A 15535-nucleotide genomic window follows, 5' to 3' on the forward strand; every position below is an offset into this window, starting at 1 on the left:
CCTAGAAAGAATTATCCCAGCCCCGGGACGGAACTTACACACGAGTCGCGGTGTGAGACTGTGGGCCTGGTGAGCTGCCCGTGCCGTTGCGAGGCTGGAAGAGCACCGGGCAGCGGCTCGTTAGCTTCTGGGACGGGACCACGAATCACGCAGGCCAAATGTCTCAGTCGTTGAAAAAAAAGTTCTCGTCTATTCGGCCCTTGTCATCTGCAAGGGCGCCGCTGTGCATCTTTTTTTCTTCTTCTTCTGTTGCACGGACGGATGGTGGCCTAGATTAGGGTTCCAGGACAGCCACCTGCGCTGCAAAGGCAGTGCAACCCCATGTTCTATGTTGTGCGCCTACGATAGTCGTTATTCCATGAGAGTAACTGTTGGCTTGCAGCCGCCCCAGCCACTTCATTTTCTTCAACGCGTTTTTCTATTCTCTACTATAATTCACACAATGGCCACAATGCTATTCCACAATGCTATTCACTGGAGAGACATAGAGTGGATCCCCTTGACGGGAAATCTCAGAGCTGCTTCACTTGGAAAAAAAAAAAAAACCCCCCAAACGGCCGGCAAGGAAAAACATCGTGATTGATGAAAAGAGGTCTCGAAAATTGGCAACGTGCTCGTAATTTTAATGGTCCGTCAGGCTTCAGTTGCGGCGCCATACCAAAGCGACCATTATACGCCAACAAGACATTCGATGGTGGCCAATGTAGAGGAGCAGTAATCTGTGTCCGTACAAAGTTATTAAATGCTCTATTATATCTCTGAAAAGGAAAATTAAAGCCTCAAATCCAGCTACGATGGGGCTGGCTCCTGCTCAAATGTGCACCCCTTGCACGTACCACTTGCAGGAGGCGCACGTATATGAGGCGCGAGGTATAGTCCAAATTCCCCTTGTCAAATTAAACAGGCTGAATCCTACACTCCTTCGATAATCACCCCATTGGCAGGTTTCAGATATGGTAATGCTAGATCGTTTTGTTTGCCATTACTGAGTAATAGATAATTCATGCCAATCCCCGCATGCCGGGTAAGCGGCTAGGACGTGTTTCAAACCACGATCATACGCATCCAGTGGCCCTGACCACTTCATAATATTGCATGCATCGGCTTTTCACATTTATGAGAAGGATACTGACTTTGAGGTAACGTAACCATGATTACTGCACGTAGAGCTGTGATTATACGCAAGTGTATCATTACCGGTGTATTGATACTAAACTAATCGTCATTTGCCGGTTGAACCGACCCATCGCAAACGCCAAGGAGAACGCGAAAGAGAAAGAAAAAATTAGAAAAAGAAAAACGGGAACCTACAGATTAAGAAGAGAATGAAAAAAAGAAAGAGAAATAGAAAGCATAAGTAGACGAATAACCCCAAAAGAAAAGGACAGACGGCGATGCCAAGGAAAGAAAGCAAGATGCACCAACGCCGACCATCCAACGCCGTGAGAGCCAGTCTCAAAATCAACTGGCCCAGCCAATAAAGAGCGAGTGTGTGAGAGGAGCCAAAGATGGACAGCGACGCCAAGGAGAGAAAGCAAAAGACCACCAACGCCAATCATCCAGCGCCAAAAGGACCAGTTCCAAAGCTCAGCCGGTTCCAGCCAACCAAAAACGAGTGTGTAATCCCCAAGGAAAAGACAGACGGCGATGCCAAGGAAAGAAAACAAGATGCCACCAACGCCAGCCAGCCAGCGCCGTAAGGACCAGTCCCAAGATTCAACTGGTCCAGCCAGTCATGAACGAGTGTGTGAAAGAAAGCACTTTACCTGAAGTACGTTACCTGAATAATGAAGGTGGAGGAATGCGTCGTCGAGACGGCAATGAGTATGATTTTGATTGAAGGAGAGGAGTTTTGGTCAAAAGGAAGCCTTGCAAGGAGCGTTGGAAGCAAGACACTCGGAAGAGTAGTGTAAAAGAGGGCGAGAATTGAACGTGTGGAAAGATTGACAGAGATTCAGAGAAACGAGCAAAGGACAAGTCGGAGTGAGCGTCAAAGGAAGGAAAAGCAGCGCTCTCAGAACGCGCAAGGAGTTAGAGGTAAGGACAGTGTAAGACGACCAGCGCAACGAGAAGGTGTGTGTGCGCCGGGCGCCCGCTATGCTCTGCCAGCGAAGAATGAACGGTGCACTGGGCACTTTAGAGAACCAAAGTGTGGTGTATTGATAAGAGCCATTGCTCTTTGGAAAGGATTGGATTTTGCCGCTTTGTGCTCGCGGCGTGGGCATTGTCATGATGTCCCAGACATCAAGGCGTGCGGCCGATAGCTTGAAAAGGCACTCAAGCAAAGTCTGTAACGCTGGAAGCAGCCACTCCAAGCGCCGTGCAACCAGGCACAGGCGTTTCAAGAGCGTTTTGCATGGCTGGTGACCAGCACCAGTTCCAGCTTGCGCGCGCTTCGCAACATGATCAGTTTCGCCGGGAAGCGGCGCGTGGTGTGTGACGTGTGTCTTGTCTCGCGACTGTATGTATAGTCTTATCCGTAGTGGTGCTCAGCACCCTGCCACATGATCTTCTTGCGCCAGGCAGGCAGTCATGCGCTTTGGCCAAAAAAAGAGTGTTTGATGATGAATTTTTCTTCTTTTTGTTTTTTTTTTCGTAAGCCGGCGGTGCGCCAGGCATCAGTGGCGGCTCCCGTGATTGTGAAAGTCGGCCGCCGACATTCTGGACATGGCGCGGCTGCGTTTGAGCTGATGAAGGATGATGTGGTCGGACGGGCCTCTGCTCAGCGGCATTGCCTGAATGCCAGTGACGGCCAGCGCCAGGAAGATGAGCCCGAAAAGAGAAGAGAGTAACGACATGAGGATGTCTTGCTCTCACTCAAGAGTAGAGAAGGGAAAAAGAAAAAGGCGAAATATGCAAGTAGAGAGCTAGTTGCACAAGTCTGTTGTAGCCGCCAAGTCTGTGTTTGTAGTTTGGTTGCGAGTTGAAACTGTTGCTGTTGTTGGTGTCGAGAAAATCTGAGATGAGAGAGGAGAGCGAGGGTCTTTATAGATGTTGCAATGCCATATCTTGTTCAGCTTGAGAAATAATGTCGTAATTGGTTTATGCGCACCAGCCTCCTGGAATACATCGATTCTCATGATGCTTGAGTCTAGACGCCAATATACCTAGCTGTGGCGGGCGGATGGGTGACGGCGACTGGAATGTTGGCGTCTGAGTCCCCATTGTTGGCTGCACCAGCCTCTCACAGCGATGGAGGTCACGGTAATTTCGGCGGTCTAGATGACGCTTTTTTTTCCACGCAATAAAAATTTCCGACTCGGGATTGGGACTTTTTGAGACAAAGGTGAATGAATCGCTCATTGTTTTCTCGGAACGGTCCATGAGATGCCAGGCGCGCCGAGAAATGCGTGGCCACTGACCAACCGCCTCTTTGACGCGGACGTCAACCGCGCGGTCAGTCGTCTCAATCGACTTGTATGTGAGGTAGTTTATTGAAACAGTTGAGATATTGACAAGGCTTGATCAAAGGCCGCATCTTCCTGTCTCAATTCTATCCGCGGCCGATGACGTCTCAACTAGCCTCACTTACATCAGTCGGTGGCTCGCTGAATGTAAAGCCGCAATATTGTTTGCAACAACAAAGGGTGCTGTCGGGGTGAAGGAAAGCTTGCGCTTTGACTAGTAAAAAAATATCTATTAATTCATAAACTTTCAGGTCTCTTTTGGGGTTTCTTTGTGACTTCTACTTCAAACCGCCGCATTGTTCGTATTGGGCACAAGAGTTTAGCCAGGTCCAGTAAAGCTACAGTGGACAAGTGTACTTTACAGTGAAGAGTCACAGGCGGGGCCGCTGGCCCGCTGAACGGTGGACAGATACAGTGGAGGGCTGGGGTGACTAAGCCTCGCGCGCCAATCAGAGGCTGCCATGCTAGCGGCAACGGCCTGCAAGGTACCGCCAACCGCGCTGGCTTCCAAAATATTCTAGAGCCACATCATCAACCAAGCTTACAACCTGTCCTTTTGGCGGAAAAAGAGTCATAGCTGCTCTACGGGGAGGTCTTTGGGAATTATAACCTTGCTCAAATCGTCTCTCCGGCTGGCCCGGATTTTCGTCGTTGTCACCTCGCGGCATATCCATATTCTCGTCCGCCATCACACCAGGTCGAACCAGCATTCACACCAGCCATCTTCTGCAATGCCATCACAATCACGGCTGCTGCGGCTGCCCGCGCTATTCGCCCTGCTCCTGGGCGTAGTCTTCCTGGTCCTCTCGACGCCGGTTCTGGCAAAGTCCTCCGACGCAAGAGAAAACTCAAAACCAGACTTGATATGCCACACCAGCGACCCGGAGGATTGCTACCCGCGCGTCTTTGAGGCCACGGATGAGTTCCAAAAGGTCCACGATGACCAGGACCTGCCCCACGGCCTTCACGTGCGGCTCAATGTATACACAGGCGAAAAGGAGGCCAAGATCAACGTGCCCGGTGAAGGTGACGCCTCGCTGGAGGGCCTGCCGGTGGAGCAGGACATTGTCGTGGTCGAGCCTGAAGCTCGTGACGATCCCATCATCCCCAAAGGCGCCCCGGTGTATGAGACGGCGGGTAAAATCAAAGCCCCTCAGCATGAAGCCAAGGCATTTGTGGATGCCATGAAGCTTCTCAAAGCCGACAGGGGCGAACACGATCCTGCCTTTGATGCCTCGCTCGAGGGTCTTGAAGAACTGGCCCACGACATGTACTATGGCCTCAAAATCGCCGAGGATCCCGACGTTGTCAAGTCGCTCGTCTGCCACATGATCCAAGAACCGTACCCTCGGGCTGAGAGCACCGAGGGTCTCCCGCCAAGAGACCAGCAGGCGGCCACCATCCTCGCGGCCAGCCTGCAAAACAACCCGACCGCGCTGGAGCAGGTCAGCAAGCAGTGGCCGGGCATCCTGAAGCACTACTGCCCCGAGGGCATGGCGCCTCTGGCCGACGAGCTTTTCCGAAGCATCGGACCCGTCCCGGCCAAGGATGCCGCCGAGCACACCGCCGCCGCGGCGAACCTGATCAAGGCCCGCGTCGCCGCCATCAGCGGCCTCATCAAGGACCCGGCCATCCGCGCAGACTTTTTGCGCCTCGATCTCATGGGCGAGCTGGCGCGCGTGCTCGCCCGCGAGGACAAGGAGTGGGCGGCGGCGCAGCGCAAGGTCGGCCTGTTTGCGGTGGACAACTTTCTCGACGAGGACATGGGCGCCGTCGCGGGCCAGTGGCCCAAGGCCCCCAGGCTTACGGACGAGCAGTGCAAGAAGGCGGGCTGGCAGGCACCCGAGGGGTGCTGGGACTACCACGTTGCTCGCATCGCCAAGGCGAACAAGGGCGACAAGAGCCACTGGAGCAGAGACCTTCAGACGCGGCTGGCGGCGGCGCGAAAGGGTAACCCGGCACCATCTCAGCACGTGGAGCTGTAAAGTACGATGAATATACCCATAGAATAGTAAATGTAGAATTAATGGCACAAAGTTCCTACCATCATCATTGCGTGGCGGCAAGTTGTAGATGCCGTCTTGAACAGTGGCAACTCAGTGGAGCTTCACTAAGCACCAGAGATTTCATACTTTGCATGCCGACACCCTGCAACAAAAGCACACCAAGCAGCACCATCTCTCACACAATTTAGATAAAATGGCACCAGTGGTCCCCGACGGTGTGGCGATTCAGCCTCACAAGACCAAGGGCCGCGCCCTGCACACCACCAAGACGGTCGCCGCCGGCGATGTCATTGCCGTCTTTACGCCTCTGCTGCTCCTCCCCTCGCTTTCGCACCTCACGAGCGTCTGCTCCTTTTGCCTGCGCGCCGGCACGCCGCGGCCTTGCTCCCGCTGCCGCGCCGCCTACTACTGCGACGCGCGATGCCAGACGGCCGCGTGGTCGGCCGGCGGGCACAATCTCGAGTGCGCGGCGCTGGTGCGCGCCGTCAAGTCGTCCAAGAAGCGGCGCCAGATTCCCACGCCCGTGCGTGCGCTGATTAAAGTGCTGCTGGGCTGCGGACAGGAAGGCGATATGGGGAAGAGCATGGAAGGCCTAGAAGGGCACGTCGCGCAGAGGAGGCGGGAGCCTGGGTGGGCGGACATGGAGATGATGGCCATGGGAGGCTGTGCGTTTGCGGGTATGGAGACGAGCGAGGAATCAGTGCGCCAAGCTGTTGAAATACTGCGCAAGGTAAGCTTGATTGAATCGGGTGGGTTTTGCAAACACTAATGCCGAGTAGCTGCAAACAAACGCCTTTCACAGATTTGACGCCGACCTGGGGCACGTAGGCATCTTCCTGGACCCTACGCTGGCCATGGCCAATCATTCTTGTATCCCCAACGCATTTGTTCAATTCGTCGGAAGAACAGCCGTCTTGCGAGCAGAGTGCCGCATCCAAAAAGGCGACGAGATTGAGATTTCTTATACGGGTATGGCCTGCAACTTGCCCCCAAATCGCGACATCAGCTAACAACCTCAGACTACACGAGCTCACTTGCCAAGCGCAAAGCCGCGCTGGCACCGTACAATTTTGAATGCCAATGCAGACGATGCACTCAAGACCTCTGCGTCTACCAAGCCAGCGCGCACTATCGCGACTTCATGCTCAACGAGGACAGCATTCTCGGCGACGGGACCAAGCTGCAGACACACCCCGCCGTCAGCACGCCCGAGAAGCAGGCCACTGCCCGCGCCGCCGCCCAGCTTCACTTCCAGCCCATGCCCGCCGCGCTCTCCGACCGCCGGTCCGTGCTGCAGAAGCAGCTGTCCGACTGCAAGGACCTCATCGCCGCCGAGCTGTGGGCCGTGACGCCGCTCCCGCAGACGCTCACCGAGCTGGCCATCTACTACGCCGAGAAGCACGACTACGCCTTTGCGCTGGCGGTTGCCGCGCTCCTCACGCGCGACTGCGACCCGTACCGCTTCCCCGCGCCGTTCCACCCCGTGCGCGCCAAGAACCTCTTCATGACGGCCAAGCTGCTCTCCAACACGGCCGCCGACACGGCCCTCGCGGAGACGCAGCACGGCGACAGGACGGTGCAAATGTCCGCGCGGGCCATGGAGTCGGCCGACGTCGGGCGCAGGCTGCACGACGCCCTGCGCGACATTGACCAGGTGTCGCTGACGCAGATGCTGCTGTTCATGGTGCTCGACACGGCGCCGCCGCCGCACCTCGCGGGGTGGGAGCTGGCGCAGCAGGCGCGCGAGGTCATGGCGGGCATCGCGGAGCTCAAGGGCAGAGACCAGGAGCTGAGCCTGATTAGTCTGTGGCGCAAGGATCCCAAGAGTGACAGGGCGCAGGCGTTTTTCGAATATGGTGTCGGGCAGCAGATTGATATACTGGCGAACTTGGGGCGGGATGTGCTCAAGGAGGATTTTGGGCTGTAGATGTAACGAATCACGACACATACGTATACATGAGAGACTTCTGTGAATATGAACTGTAAAATAACAGATCAACCTCAGTCTCATGATATTAATTTTGATGAAACTCTATGACAGCATTTGTCCATTCGCATAGATCCCGTTGCACGCCAGAGTGGGGCCGATCGAGGGACCCGATCTGAAGTTCAACTTTTCCTCACTTTTTTGGGAACTTCCATTCATCAACAGCAGCATCATCATTTCTAGATTGCGTGCCACCACATACCCACCCTCATGATATAACACCGTATTTCTCTACCCAGCACCGCCAACGGTTGCATACCTGCGAAATAAAATAACCCGAGCCAAGACTATTGCTCGCAGCCTCCTCGGCCTGTCCCTCGACGACGACAGTGCCACGCAAGCCATGGCGGACAACGAAAACAATGCCGCGCCGGCAGCAAACGCAGCAGCCCCTGCCTCCCAAGAAGCGACGCAATCCAACAGCTCCCGCAGCAGCCTGAAGCGCGCCAGCCCCCACGACGGGCACGACGAGCCCGCGGCCGACAAGAAGCCCAAGACCGACGACACCTCCCCCGCCGGCGGCGGCGAGTGGCAGACAGTCAGCCGCTCGTCCAAGAAGCAGAAGAAGCTCCCGCGGCCCGGCAAAAACTACCCCTCCATCACCTTTTCGCCCAACGCGCGGCTGCAGTCCAAGATTGGCGTCAGCCACCTGCGCGACCTGGTGACGTACATCTTCGCCGACGGCACCGGCCCGCAGTGGTGCGCCGTGACGCACCGCCCAGCCTTTCGCAAGATTGTGGCCGTCATGGTGCCCGGGCTGGAAGAGGCCATGTTCAAGGCCGGCGTGGACCTGGCAAACTTCAACAAGACGCGCGACGACGACCTGGACACGTCGCCGACCGAAAAGGACAAGCAAAAGCACGCGTCGCCAGACGACTACTACCCGCGGCCGCTGGAAAAGGAACACCTGCCCGAGGCGCTGCGGCCGTTTGCCGACATGTTCCCCCACCTGTGGCCGGTCAAGACGCCCGGCGACGACCGCCACGGCAAGATGCACTCGCCGATGGCGGCGTTCCTCAGCACGCCCGCGCCCAAGGACAAGTCGAAGCCCGGCGTCAAGCCCGCGCGCGAGCCCGCGGGCTGGAAGAATGAGCGCACGCGCATCACCGAGTACCTGGCCTCGGCGTCTGAGCTCGCCGAGAACGGGTACCTCGTGCACCCCGCGATGCTGCCCGAGGGCGCCGCGGCGCGGGACTCGTTTGCCCTGCCGGCGGGGTGGGTGCGCACCGCGGCCGAGAGCATGGACGACGGGGTCGTGCCCGAGGCCGACGTGCCGCAGGGCAGCGTGACGGCCGGGAGGACGGTGCTGGCGCTCGACTGCGAAATGTGCCTGACGGGCGAGAACGAGTTTGCGCTCACGCGCATCAGCATCGTCGACTGGGCCGGCGACGTGGTCCTCGACGAGCTCGTCCGGCCCGACAAGCCCATCACCGACTACCTCACGCGCTTCTCGGGCATCACCGAGGAGATGCTCGCGCCCGTCACCACCACGCTCGCCGACATCCAGGCCCGCCTCCTCGCGCTCCTCACCCCGCACACCATCCTCGTCGGGCACTCGCTCGAGTCCGACACCAAGGCGATGCAGCTCACGCACCCCTTCATCGTCGACACCTCGCTCCTCTTCCCACACCCGCGCGGCCCGCCGCTCAAGTCGTCGCTCAAGTGGCTCGCGGAAAAGTACCTCTCGCGCAGCATCCAAAAGGGCGGCGCCGCGGGCCACAACTCGGTCGAGGACGCCCGCACGTGCCTCGACCTCGTCAAGCAGAAGTGCGAAAAGGGCAAGGGCTGGGGCACGTCGGACGCCAGCCAGGGCGAGAACCTCTTCCGCCGGCTCGCGCGCGCCGGCACCGCGTACAAGGCCCAGGGCGGCGACGCGGCCCTCGGCGGCGTCGAGGTCGGCAAGACGAGCGCCGCCGTCGACTGGGGCGACCCGGGCAAGGGCTACGGCGGCGGCGCCACGGTGCGCTTCGGCTGCGCGTCCGACGAGGACGTCGTCGCCGCCGTCCTGCGCTGCGTCAACGGCGACGCCGACGGCGGCGAGGTCCGCGGCGGCGGCGTCGACTTCACCTGGGCGCGCTTCCGCGAGCTCGAGGCCCGGCAGGGCTGGTGGAACACGAACCGCACCGCGGCCAGCGGCGACGGCGGGCCGCCAGAGGACGCCGAGGAGAGCGTGGAGAGCTGCGTGCGGCGGCTGACCGAGCGCATCCAGCGCATCTACGACGCGCTGCCGGCGTGCACCGCCCTCGTCCTGTACAGCGGATCCGGCGACCCGCGGCGCATGGCCGCGCTGCAGGCCGCCCAGACGCAGTGGCGCAAGGAGTACAACACGCCTGGCCGCAAGTGGGACGAGCTGAGCGTGCAGTGGACCGACGTCGAGGAGCAGGCGCTAAAGCGGGCGGCGCAAAAGGCGCGGTCCGGCATCGGCTTCATCACGGTCAAGTAGAGAGGGCGAGGCGGGAGCAGGGTGGTTTACTGGTGGTGGTGGTGGTGGTGGACGAGGCAGAAGACGAAGGGACATGCACATGCAGTGGGACATTGGAATATTTGGCACATCATAAGACTTGCACGTAACGAAGAAGAAGAAGAAGAAGCCATGGCTAGGTTTTTGCATGGATGGATATACCATGGGCGCGGTATTGTGTTTTCAGTAAATAGCATACACACGGGTTCACGAGAAGAAGAAACAAACATGGGTTCAAGTTGTTGTTGTTTTTCATGGTCATGACCAGTCTAGCTAGGCCCAAGGCCGTACTTGATAATTAATATCAAACCAAATACTATATGTATTATCTTAATTTGCATCTGTCTCTTCCCCCAGAGAGCAATTATCCACACGTCCAAATATCCCAGTAGAAAAAACAAATGTACATTTTGTAAAACAAGCATGTCGCTAAAATTCAAAAAGAAAAAAGACAAAATGAGATACGCAAAACAGGCCCCTCTCCATATTAGCTCCAATCTATTGGTGCATATGCATGCTTTTAATGTCCGTTTGTGTGTGTATATTTCCAAGAAAACCGTCCATCATGCGATGGTAAAAAGGAAAGACATTAGGATGTGGCAGGCAGGTTTATCTGTGCATCTTGGGCACGCCATTCTCATCCACAAGCTCGGCAGAGCTGCTGTGTAGCCCACCACGAGGGTGCTGGGGATCTACTCTGCTAATCGAGTGCTGCGACACCATGCCATAGCTGACGGGTCGGTCGCCCAAGTCGACATTGGTAAAATCATTGGGCATTTCCATCGAGGACATGGACGATAGTCGCTTCTGCGATTTGGTGCGCTCAAACGGCAGACTAGGCAGCTTGGGCGGGTCAATCGAGAGCGAGCTGGTGTGCTTGTGAGCCCAGTCGTCTCTGTTGTGCGATGACCCGGCATCTTGCGAGTCCACAACGCTGAGAGACGGCATGTGGCGGTGCGACAAGTTGGCAGAGTCCCGTTTCGAGCTCTTGCGAGGAATGTCGGGTGCGTCGTAGTAGGTGGAGCGCTGAGCATCGTCCTCATCGTCACTCGTTACGAGGCTAACAGGTCCCGACCTGCCAGGTTCATGTGCTTCTTCATCATCCGAGTCGTGAGCCTCTCCTGACGTGTTGAGCAGCGCTGTGGTGGGTTTCGGCGCGCGGTTTGGTTGCAGGTTGTCATCCTCGTCTTCATCATCGATAGGGCCATTTCTCAAAACACCGAGAGCAACAGGAATACCCTCGGGTGGCGTCTCATCGCCAAACCCGGCGTTGCGGGCCATGGCGGGCGGCATCCTCGAGCTGCGAACAACTTCGAATCCCTTGCTCTTGTCTTTGCTCTTGCCGCCCATGATGTCGCGGAACCAGCCCGTAGCAGTGGCAATAGGGCCTGTAGGATCGGCCGGTCCAGTGCCAAGCTTGCGGCCGAGGCCATCAGAGTTGAGCGCCGGCCCACGTACACCATAGTAGAAGTCAACTTCACGCGTCGAGTAATCCGGTCTGTTTGGCACAGCATTCAGAGCCGCATTGGCGGTGCCTGGTTGGCCCAGCCCGGCTCCAGGTGCTACAGGCGTGGCCCCGCGCGAAATGTCAGCCGCAATGTCGCCAGGCTCACCTGACTGGCCGGGCGGCTGCAAATGGCCAGGCTGATCAGGGGAGAATTGTCCCGAGGTCGTCTCTTGCGGCGAGTTCTCATTGGTTGACCGACGTCGGCGAGGTGGTCGGTAATACGGGTCAGCGGTCTCTAGAGCAGCCAGGGTCGGTGCATGGCCCATAGAGGCGTGACTAGGTCGGGCGGCGGTATTGGGGGAGGCGAGGAAAGAAAAGGTGCTCGCCTCGCCAGGCGTTCCAGGTAGATACGAGGCTGGGCTATCTGCAGTCCGGTGTGCGTTGGAGTAGACGTCGATGCCATCGAGAACGGAGCTGCTGCGGTGCTGGTTTGCAGCCATAATGGTACCAAGGCTTCCTCCTGAGCTGCTTCGGACTCTTCCATTGGCCGGCATATATCCTGCGCGGTTCGCCTTTTCAGTATCAATCATGGCCGCAGTTGAGAGCTGGCTAGTTCTCGAAGGAATGGGGCGATGGGATTCGCGCTTGTTGAGCTGTCTCACGCCAAAAATCTTGGACAGCCCTCCTCTGGTGGAGCCAACAGTGCTGTCCCGGCCAGCACCCATCATGCGTGCAACAACCTCGAGAATCGTCTGCAAGGCACTCACTAGAAACCCGAAAATGAGGACACAGGCGTGCACGATGAGAATGGCATAGCCGATCCAGCCCTTGGGTCCTTCGGTGACACCAAGACCAGGCACAAAGGCGACCATGAGCAGGATCGTAACGAGTCGTAGGCAGGAAAAGACGGTGTGGTAGGCGTTCATCGATGTGGGCGACTGGAAGGGTTTCACAGCGTTGAGAGTAAAGATCTGAATGACTTCGCATATAGCCAGAATGACAATCTGGGCCAAGCCGCTCGGCTGAACGGCACCGATGGCCAGACCACGGCAAAACTGCAACACAAGCGGGATAAAAGCAAACGTTGCGGACTCGTCAGAGTATGTATTGTATAGAGGACCGAAGCGCAGCACAATAGGCAAATCGTCGAACAGAACAGACTTGGGTCTCGTAGTGACAATCAAATACAGCAAGTAGGCAGCAAAGGCAACCAGAACAATCAAGGTAGCACAGGCCAGGACAACGCAGTAGACTGGGGCGGAACTAGCAATGACGAGCTGGTAAGCAGAGAATGCGACAATGGGCATGAGCATGTAGTTGTAGAGAATGCGCACGACGTTGCCGATGGAAAAGGGGACGTTCTTGGCGCGCAGATCCTCCTCTGCGGTCTTGGTGGACCGACGGTAGATCCACTGGATGAGGAAGCCAAGCTGGACAACGACAAAGGCGGCGAGGATGATGACACAAAGCCAGACCATCATGCCGGCCCAGATGTCCTGGTCGTCGGCCATTCCGACGAGCTGTCCCATGTGCTGCAGGCCGTATTTGTTGCCAATGTCTGTTACGTAGATGCCGTCGACAACATTGCGCCAGCCAGGCTTGTCCGTGACGAAGCTCTCATTGAACATGATGGTTGACCAAGCTGCCTGGCTGACGATGGGTTGGTAGAAGCCAGGGTAGCCGATGCTGAGGGCACCGGTCAGGACGACGAACTGGATGTACTGCAGGCAGTCACCAAAACCTGGAGTGACGAGTCTCAACTGATCGGCATCGCGACCATAGTTGGAAGACCATTGAAAGATGTCTGTAGACCCCCATGGACTAAAATTGCCGGCAAAAATGACGGCGATTCCGCAGATGATAAGGATAACGAGGGGCAGGAACTTGACGACGTCGCTATTCGATCCGAGATCCGGAGTGATGATGGAAGAGATGCAGCCAATGTTGGTGGCAGCCTCGTCGCCGTATAGCATAAGAAGCGTAGAAGAAAAGGAGGAGAATGAGTATGAGGAGCCAAAGTCGTGAGTCAGGTTCATGGAAGAAAATGAGGAGAGGCTGTTTGGGAGAGGAGTGAGGCCATTGGGAAAGTCAACTGGCGATGTGTTGAAGTTAGGCCCCAAAGGGCACACGCCGCCGTTGAGGGCCTGTGTGCAGAAGTTGACACGCTCGTTGACGGGCCGGTAGGTGAGGACGTTTACTCTGCGGATCAAGGTCGTGGCGTTGGGCTGCGCGGCGTTGGGGTTCGGTGTCTGAACAATCTTGCCGTTTGTATTGGAGTCGTCTTTCCAGTACAGACGGTTGGGGTCCTCCTGGAGCGAAGGCGGAGGATTCGCCGGGTCCTGGGAGCCCGTGACATTGCCCCATACAATGATCTCAAGCATGTGTCTGGGGTCAGTGGTGTCGAATTTGGCGTCGGCGTAGACAGGTTGCCATTGCAGCTTTTTGGCGGCGATGTACTTTTCGTCGAGACAGTTGGTAAAGGGGATGCGGACGGCCGAGACGGGGACGGCAGCCAGCAAGAGGGCCAGCAAGGCATAGAGGAGGAAAAGCGGTGTAGATGTGAGGCCGCTGAGAAGCCGCCGCCGCGAGCGGGCGGGACGTGCTGGTTGTTTGAGGACGAGACGAGGCTCGCGGGCCGTCCGCGTTGAAGTCAATGCCATGGAACCGAGCGACCGACTGTCGGTGCACGGCATGCTGTGTCGTTGCCTCCGTTGCATTTTTACCTTTGGCAGTTCAGACAAAGCATGCCGGCAGGCTGTGCGAGGGCGTGACGGCTGTGACGAGGTTGCGTGGGCGGCACCGGGACCGGGACGCGGTCTTCGCATCGTCTGTATATATACCGGATGTGGTCGCAAACAAGCCCGGAAACGAGAGCAAATGGGCCGCGGGTGCAATGCCGTGCGAGGGAATCACAAAAGGAAGATTGGTGGCTGGGGTCAGAATAGACACATCATCGTCGGGTGTCGATGGGGTGATTCGGTGCACGCAACGGCAATCCGTGTTGAGTTTTGCAACGGCTGGTAGATTGGGGGAAAAAATAACGGGCGACGGATTCGTAATCGGCCGGAACGATGGCGCAGAGATTCGGAGCGTCGAAGGATAATTAAATAAATATATCGGAGAGCGAGAGCGTGGAACAGAAAGAGAATGCCAACGAATGAGGCAAGTGAGAAAAGATGGCGATGGGAAGAGGAAGAGGTGGAAGAGATGACTGAGAGCCTCGCGGGGATCAGAAGCTGGGAGCAGCAGCTGAGAGCAGATGGTGGTGGTGGTGAGTGGGCAGAGAGGCAGGCGCAGGCAGGCAGTTGGGGCGGCCGTGTACTTTTTTTTTTCCCTTGGTGCGACTGAGTGAGAGATCAAGGCGACGCTAGCGGCCGGCCAGTTGGGTTGGCGGGATAAAAAAAAGTTGGCTGGTGGTGGAGAGGCGGCAAGGCCTGCCTTTTCCTCAGTGGGCAAAGCACACCGAGAAGCCTGCAACTGATGCACTACGGCCGCTGTAGGGCGCCATCTTGTGCCGTCCGGCGCCGCTAACAGGGCCCAAAGACACCACAAATGCGCTAACGATCTGCTGGGAATAGCCGGTGGAGGATTCGGGGATGCTAGCCCGCTAGACCATGCTGGTGCCCGCCGCTGCGTCACCGGGCCAGGTGCGGACAGATATGGATGCTGCAATTCAGGAGATGAATTCCATGCACGTGTTGGCATGGGTGAGCTTTCTAAAATTGAGAAACGTTGACGATGTTGCTGTTGTGCGAATCGCGCCGACACACATCCATCTACGTCCAGTCACTGCAGATGTCGTCAGGGAGGGCCGGCACCTCATCTCGCTCGATGCGCTGTACACGGCAATACATACAAGCCCAAGACATGCCACGGCGATGGCTGATGCGTGTTTGTGCTACAATGGCCTGCTCTACTCAGACAACGAACTCAACCTCCAGTCCCGTTCATCTCTTGTCTGGGGAACATGTCTCTGTCCGTGTGCGACGCAAACATGCTGTGTCTGTATCTCCGTAACGTCATCCATCTACATACGTACCTAGGTAGGTACCTACCTGCCTGAGCCACGAGGCAAGACATCCAATCGCCGTCTTTTCATGAACCAGCATCATGGCTCTTTTCACCCCTCGAAAATCCGTTTCGACAAACTACAGACCGTGTCCATCATCGTCACGGAAACTTTTTACTAAATATACACAATAATAACAGAGACATAGCCCACTGTAA

General features: G+C 56.9%; 4 protein-coding genes across 4 annotated transcripts; 3 read left to right on the plus strand and 1 right to left on the minus strand.

Annotated features, from left to right (window-relative positions):
• Positions 1 to 4138: 4138 nt before the first annotated feature.
• LMH87_007179 (uncharacterized protein) lies at positions 4139 to 5392 on the plus strand (the record flags this gene model as incomplete). Its single annotated transcript, XM_056192224.1, has 1 exon — positions 4139 to 5392. The coding sequence occupies one exon, from the start codon at positions 4139 to 4141 to the stop codon at positions 5390 to 5392; it is 1254 nt and encodes a 417-aa protein (XP_056060465.1).
• Positions 5393 to 5606: 214 nt separating this feature from the next.
• Positions 5607 to 7340, plus strand: LMH87_007180 (uncharacterized protein; the record flags this gene model as incomplete). Its single annotated transcript, XM_056192225.1, has 3 exons — positions 5607 to 6143; positions 6193 to 6382; positions 6433 to 7340. 3 exons carry the CDS (start codon positions 5607 to 5609, stop codon positions 7338 to 7340), a joined length of 1635 nt encoding a protein of 544 aa, XP_056060466.1.
• Positions 7341 to 7743: 403 nt separating this feature from the next.
• On the plus strand, positions 7744 to 9843 carry LMH87_007181 (uncharacterized protein; the record flags this gene model as incomplete). Its single annotated transcript, XM_056192227.1, has 1 exon — positions 7744 to 9843. The coding sequence occupies one exon, from the start codon at positions 7744 to 7746 to the stop codon at positions 9841 to 9843; it is 2100 nt and encodes a 699-aa protein (XP_056060467.1).
• A 627-nt stretch (positions 9844 to 10470) lies between these two features.
• On the minus strand, positions 10471 to 14001 carry LMH87_007182 (uncharacterized protein; the record flags this gene model as incomplete). The annotated part of the gene is made up of 1 exon (XM_056192228.1): positions 10471 to 14001. The coding sequence occupies one exon, from the start codon at positions 13999 to 14001 to the stop codon at positions 10471 to 10473; it is 3531 nt and encodes a 1176-aa protein (XP_056060468.1).
• Positions 14002 to 15535: the final 1534 nt, after the last annotated feature.

Source organism: Akanthomyces muscarius, chromosome 1, assembly GCF_028009165.1.
Source record: "Akanthomyces muscarius strain Ve6 chromosome 1, whole genome shotgun sequence".
Classification (NCBI taxonomy): domain Eukaryota; kingdom Fungi; phylum Ascomycota; class Sordariomycetes; order Hypocreales; family Cordycipitaceae; genus Akanthomyces; species Akanthomyces muscarius.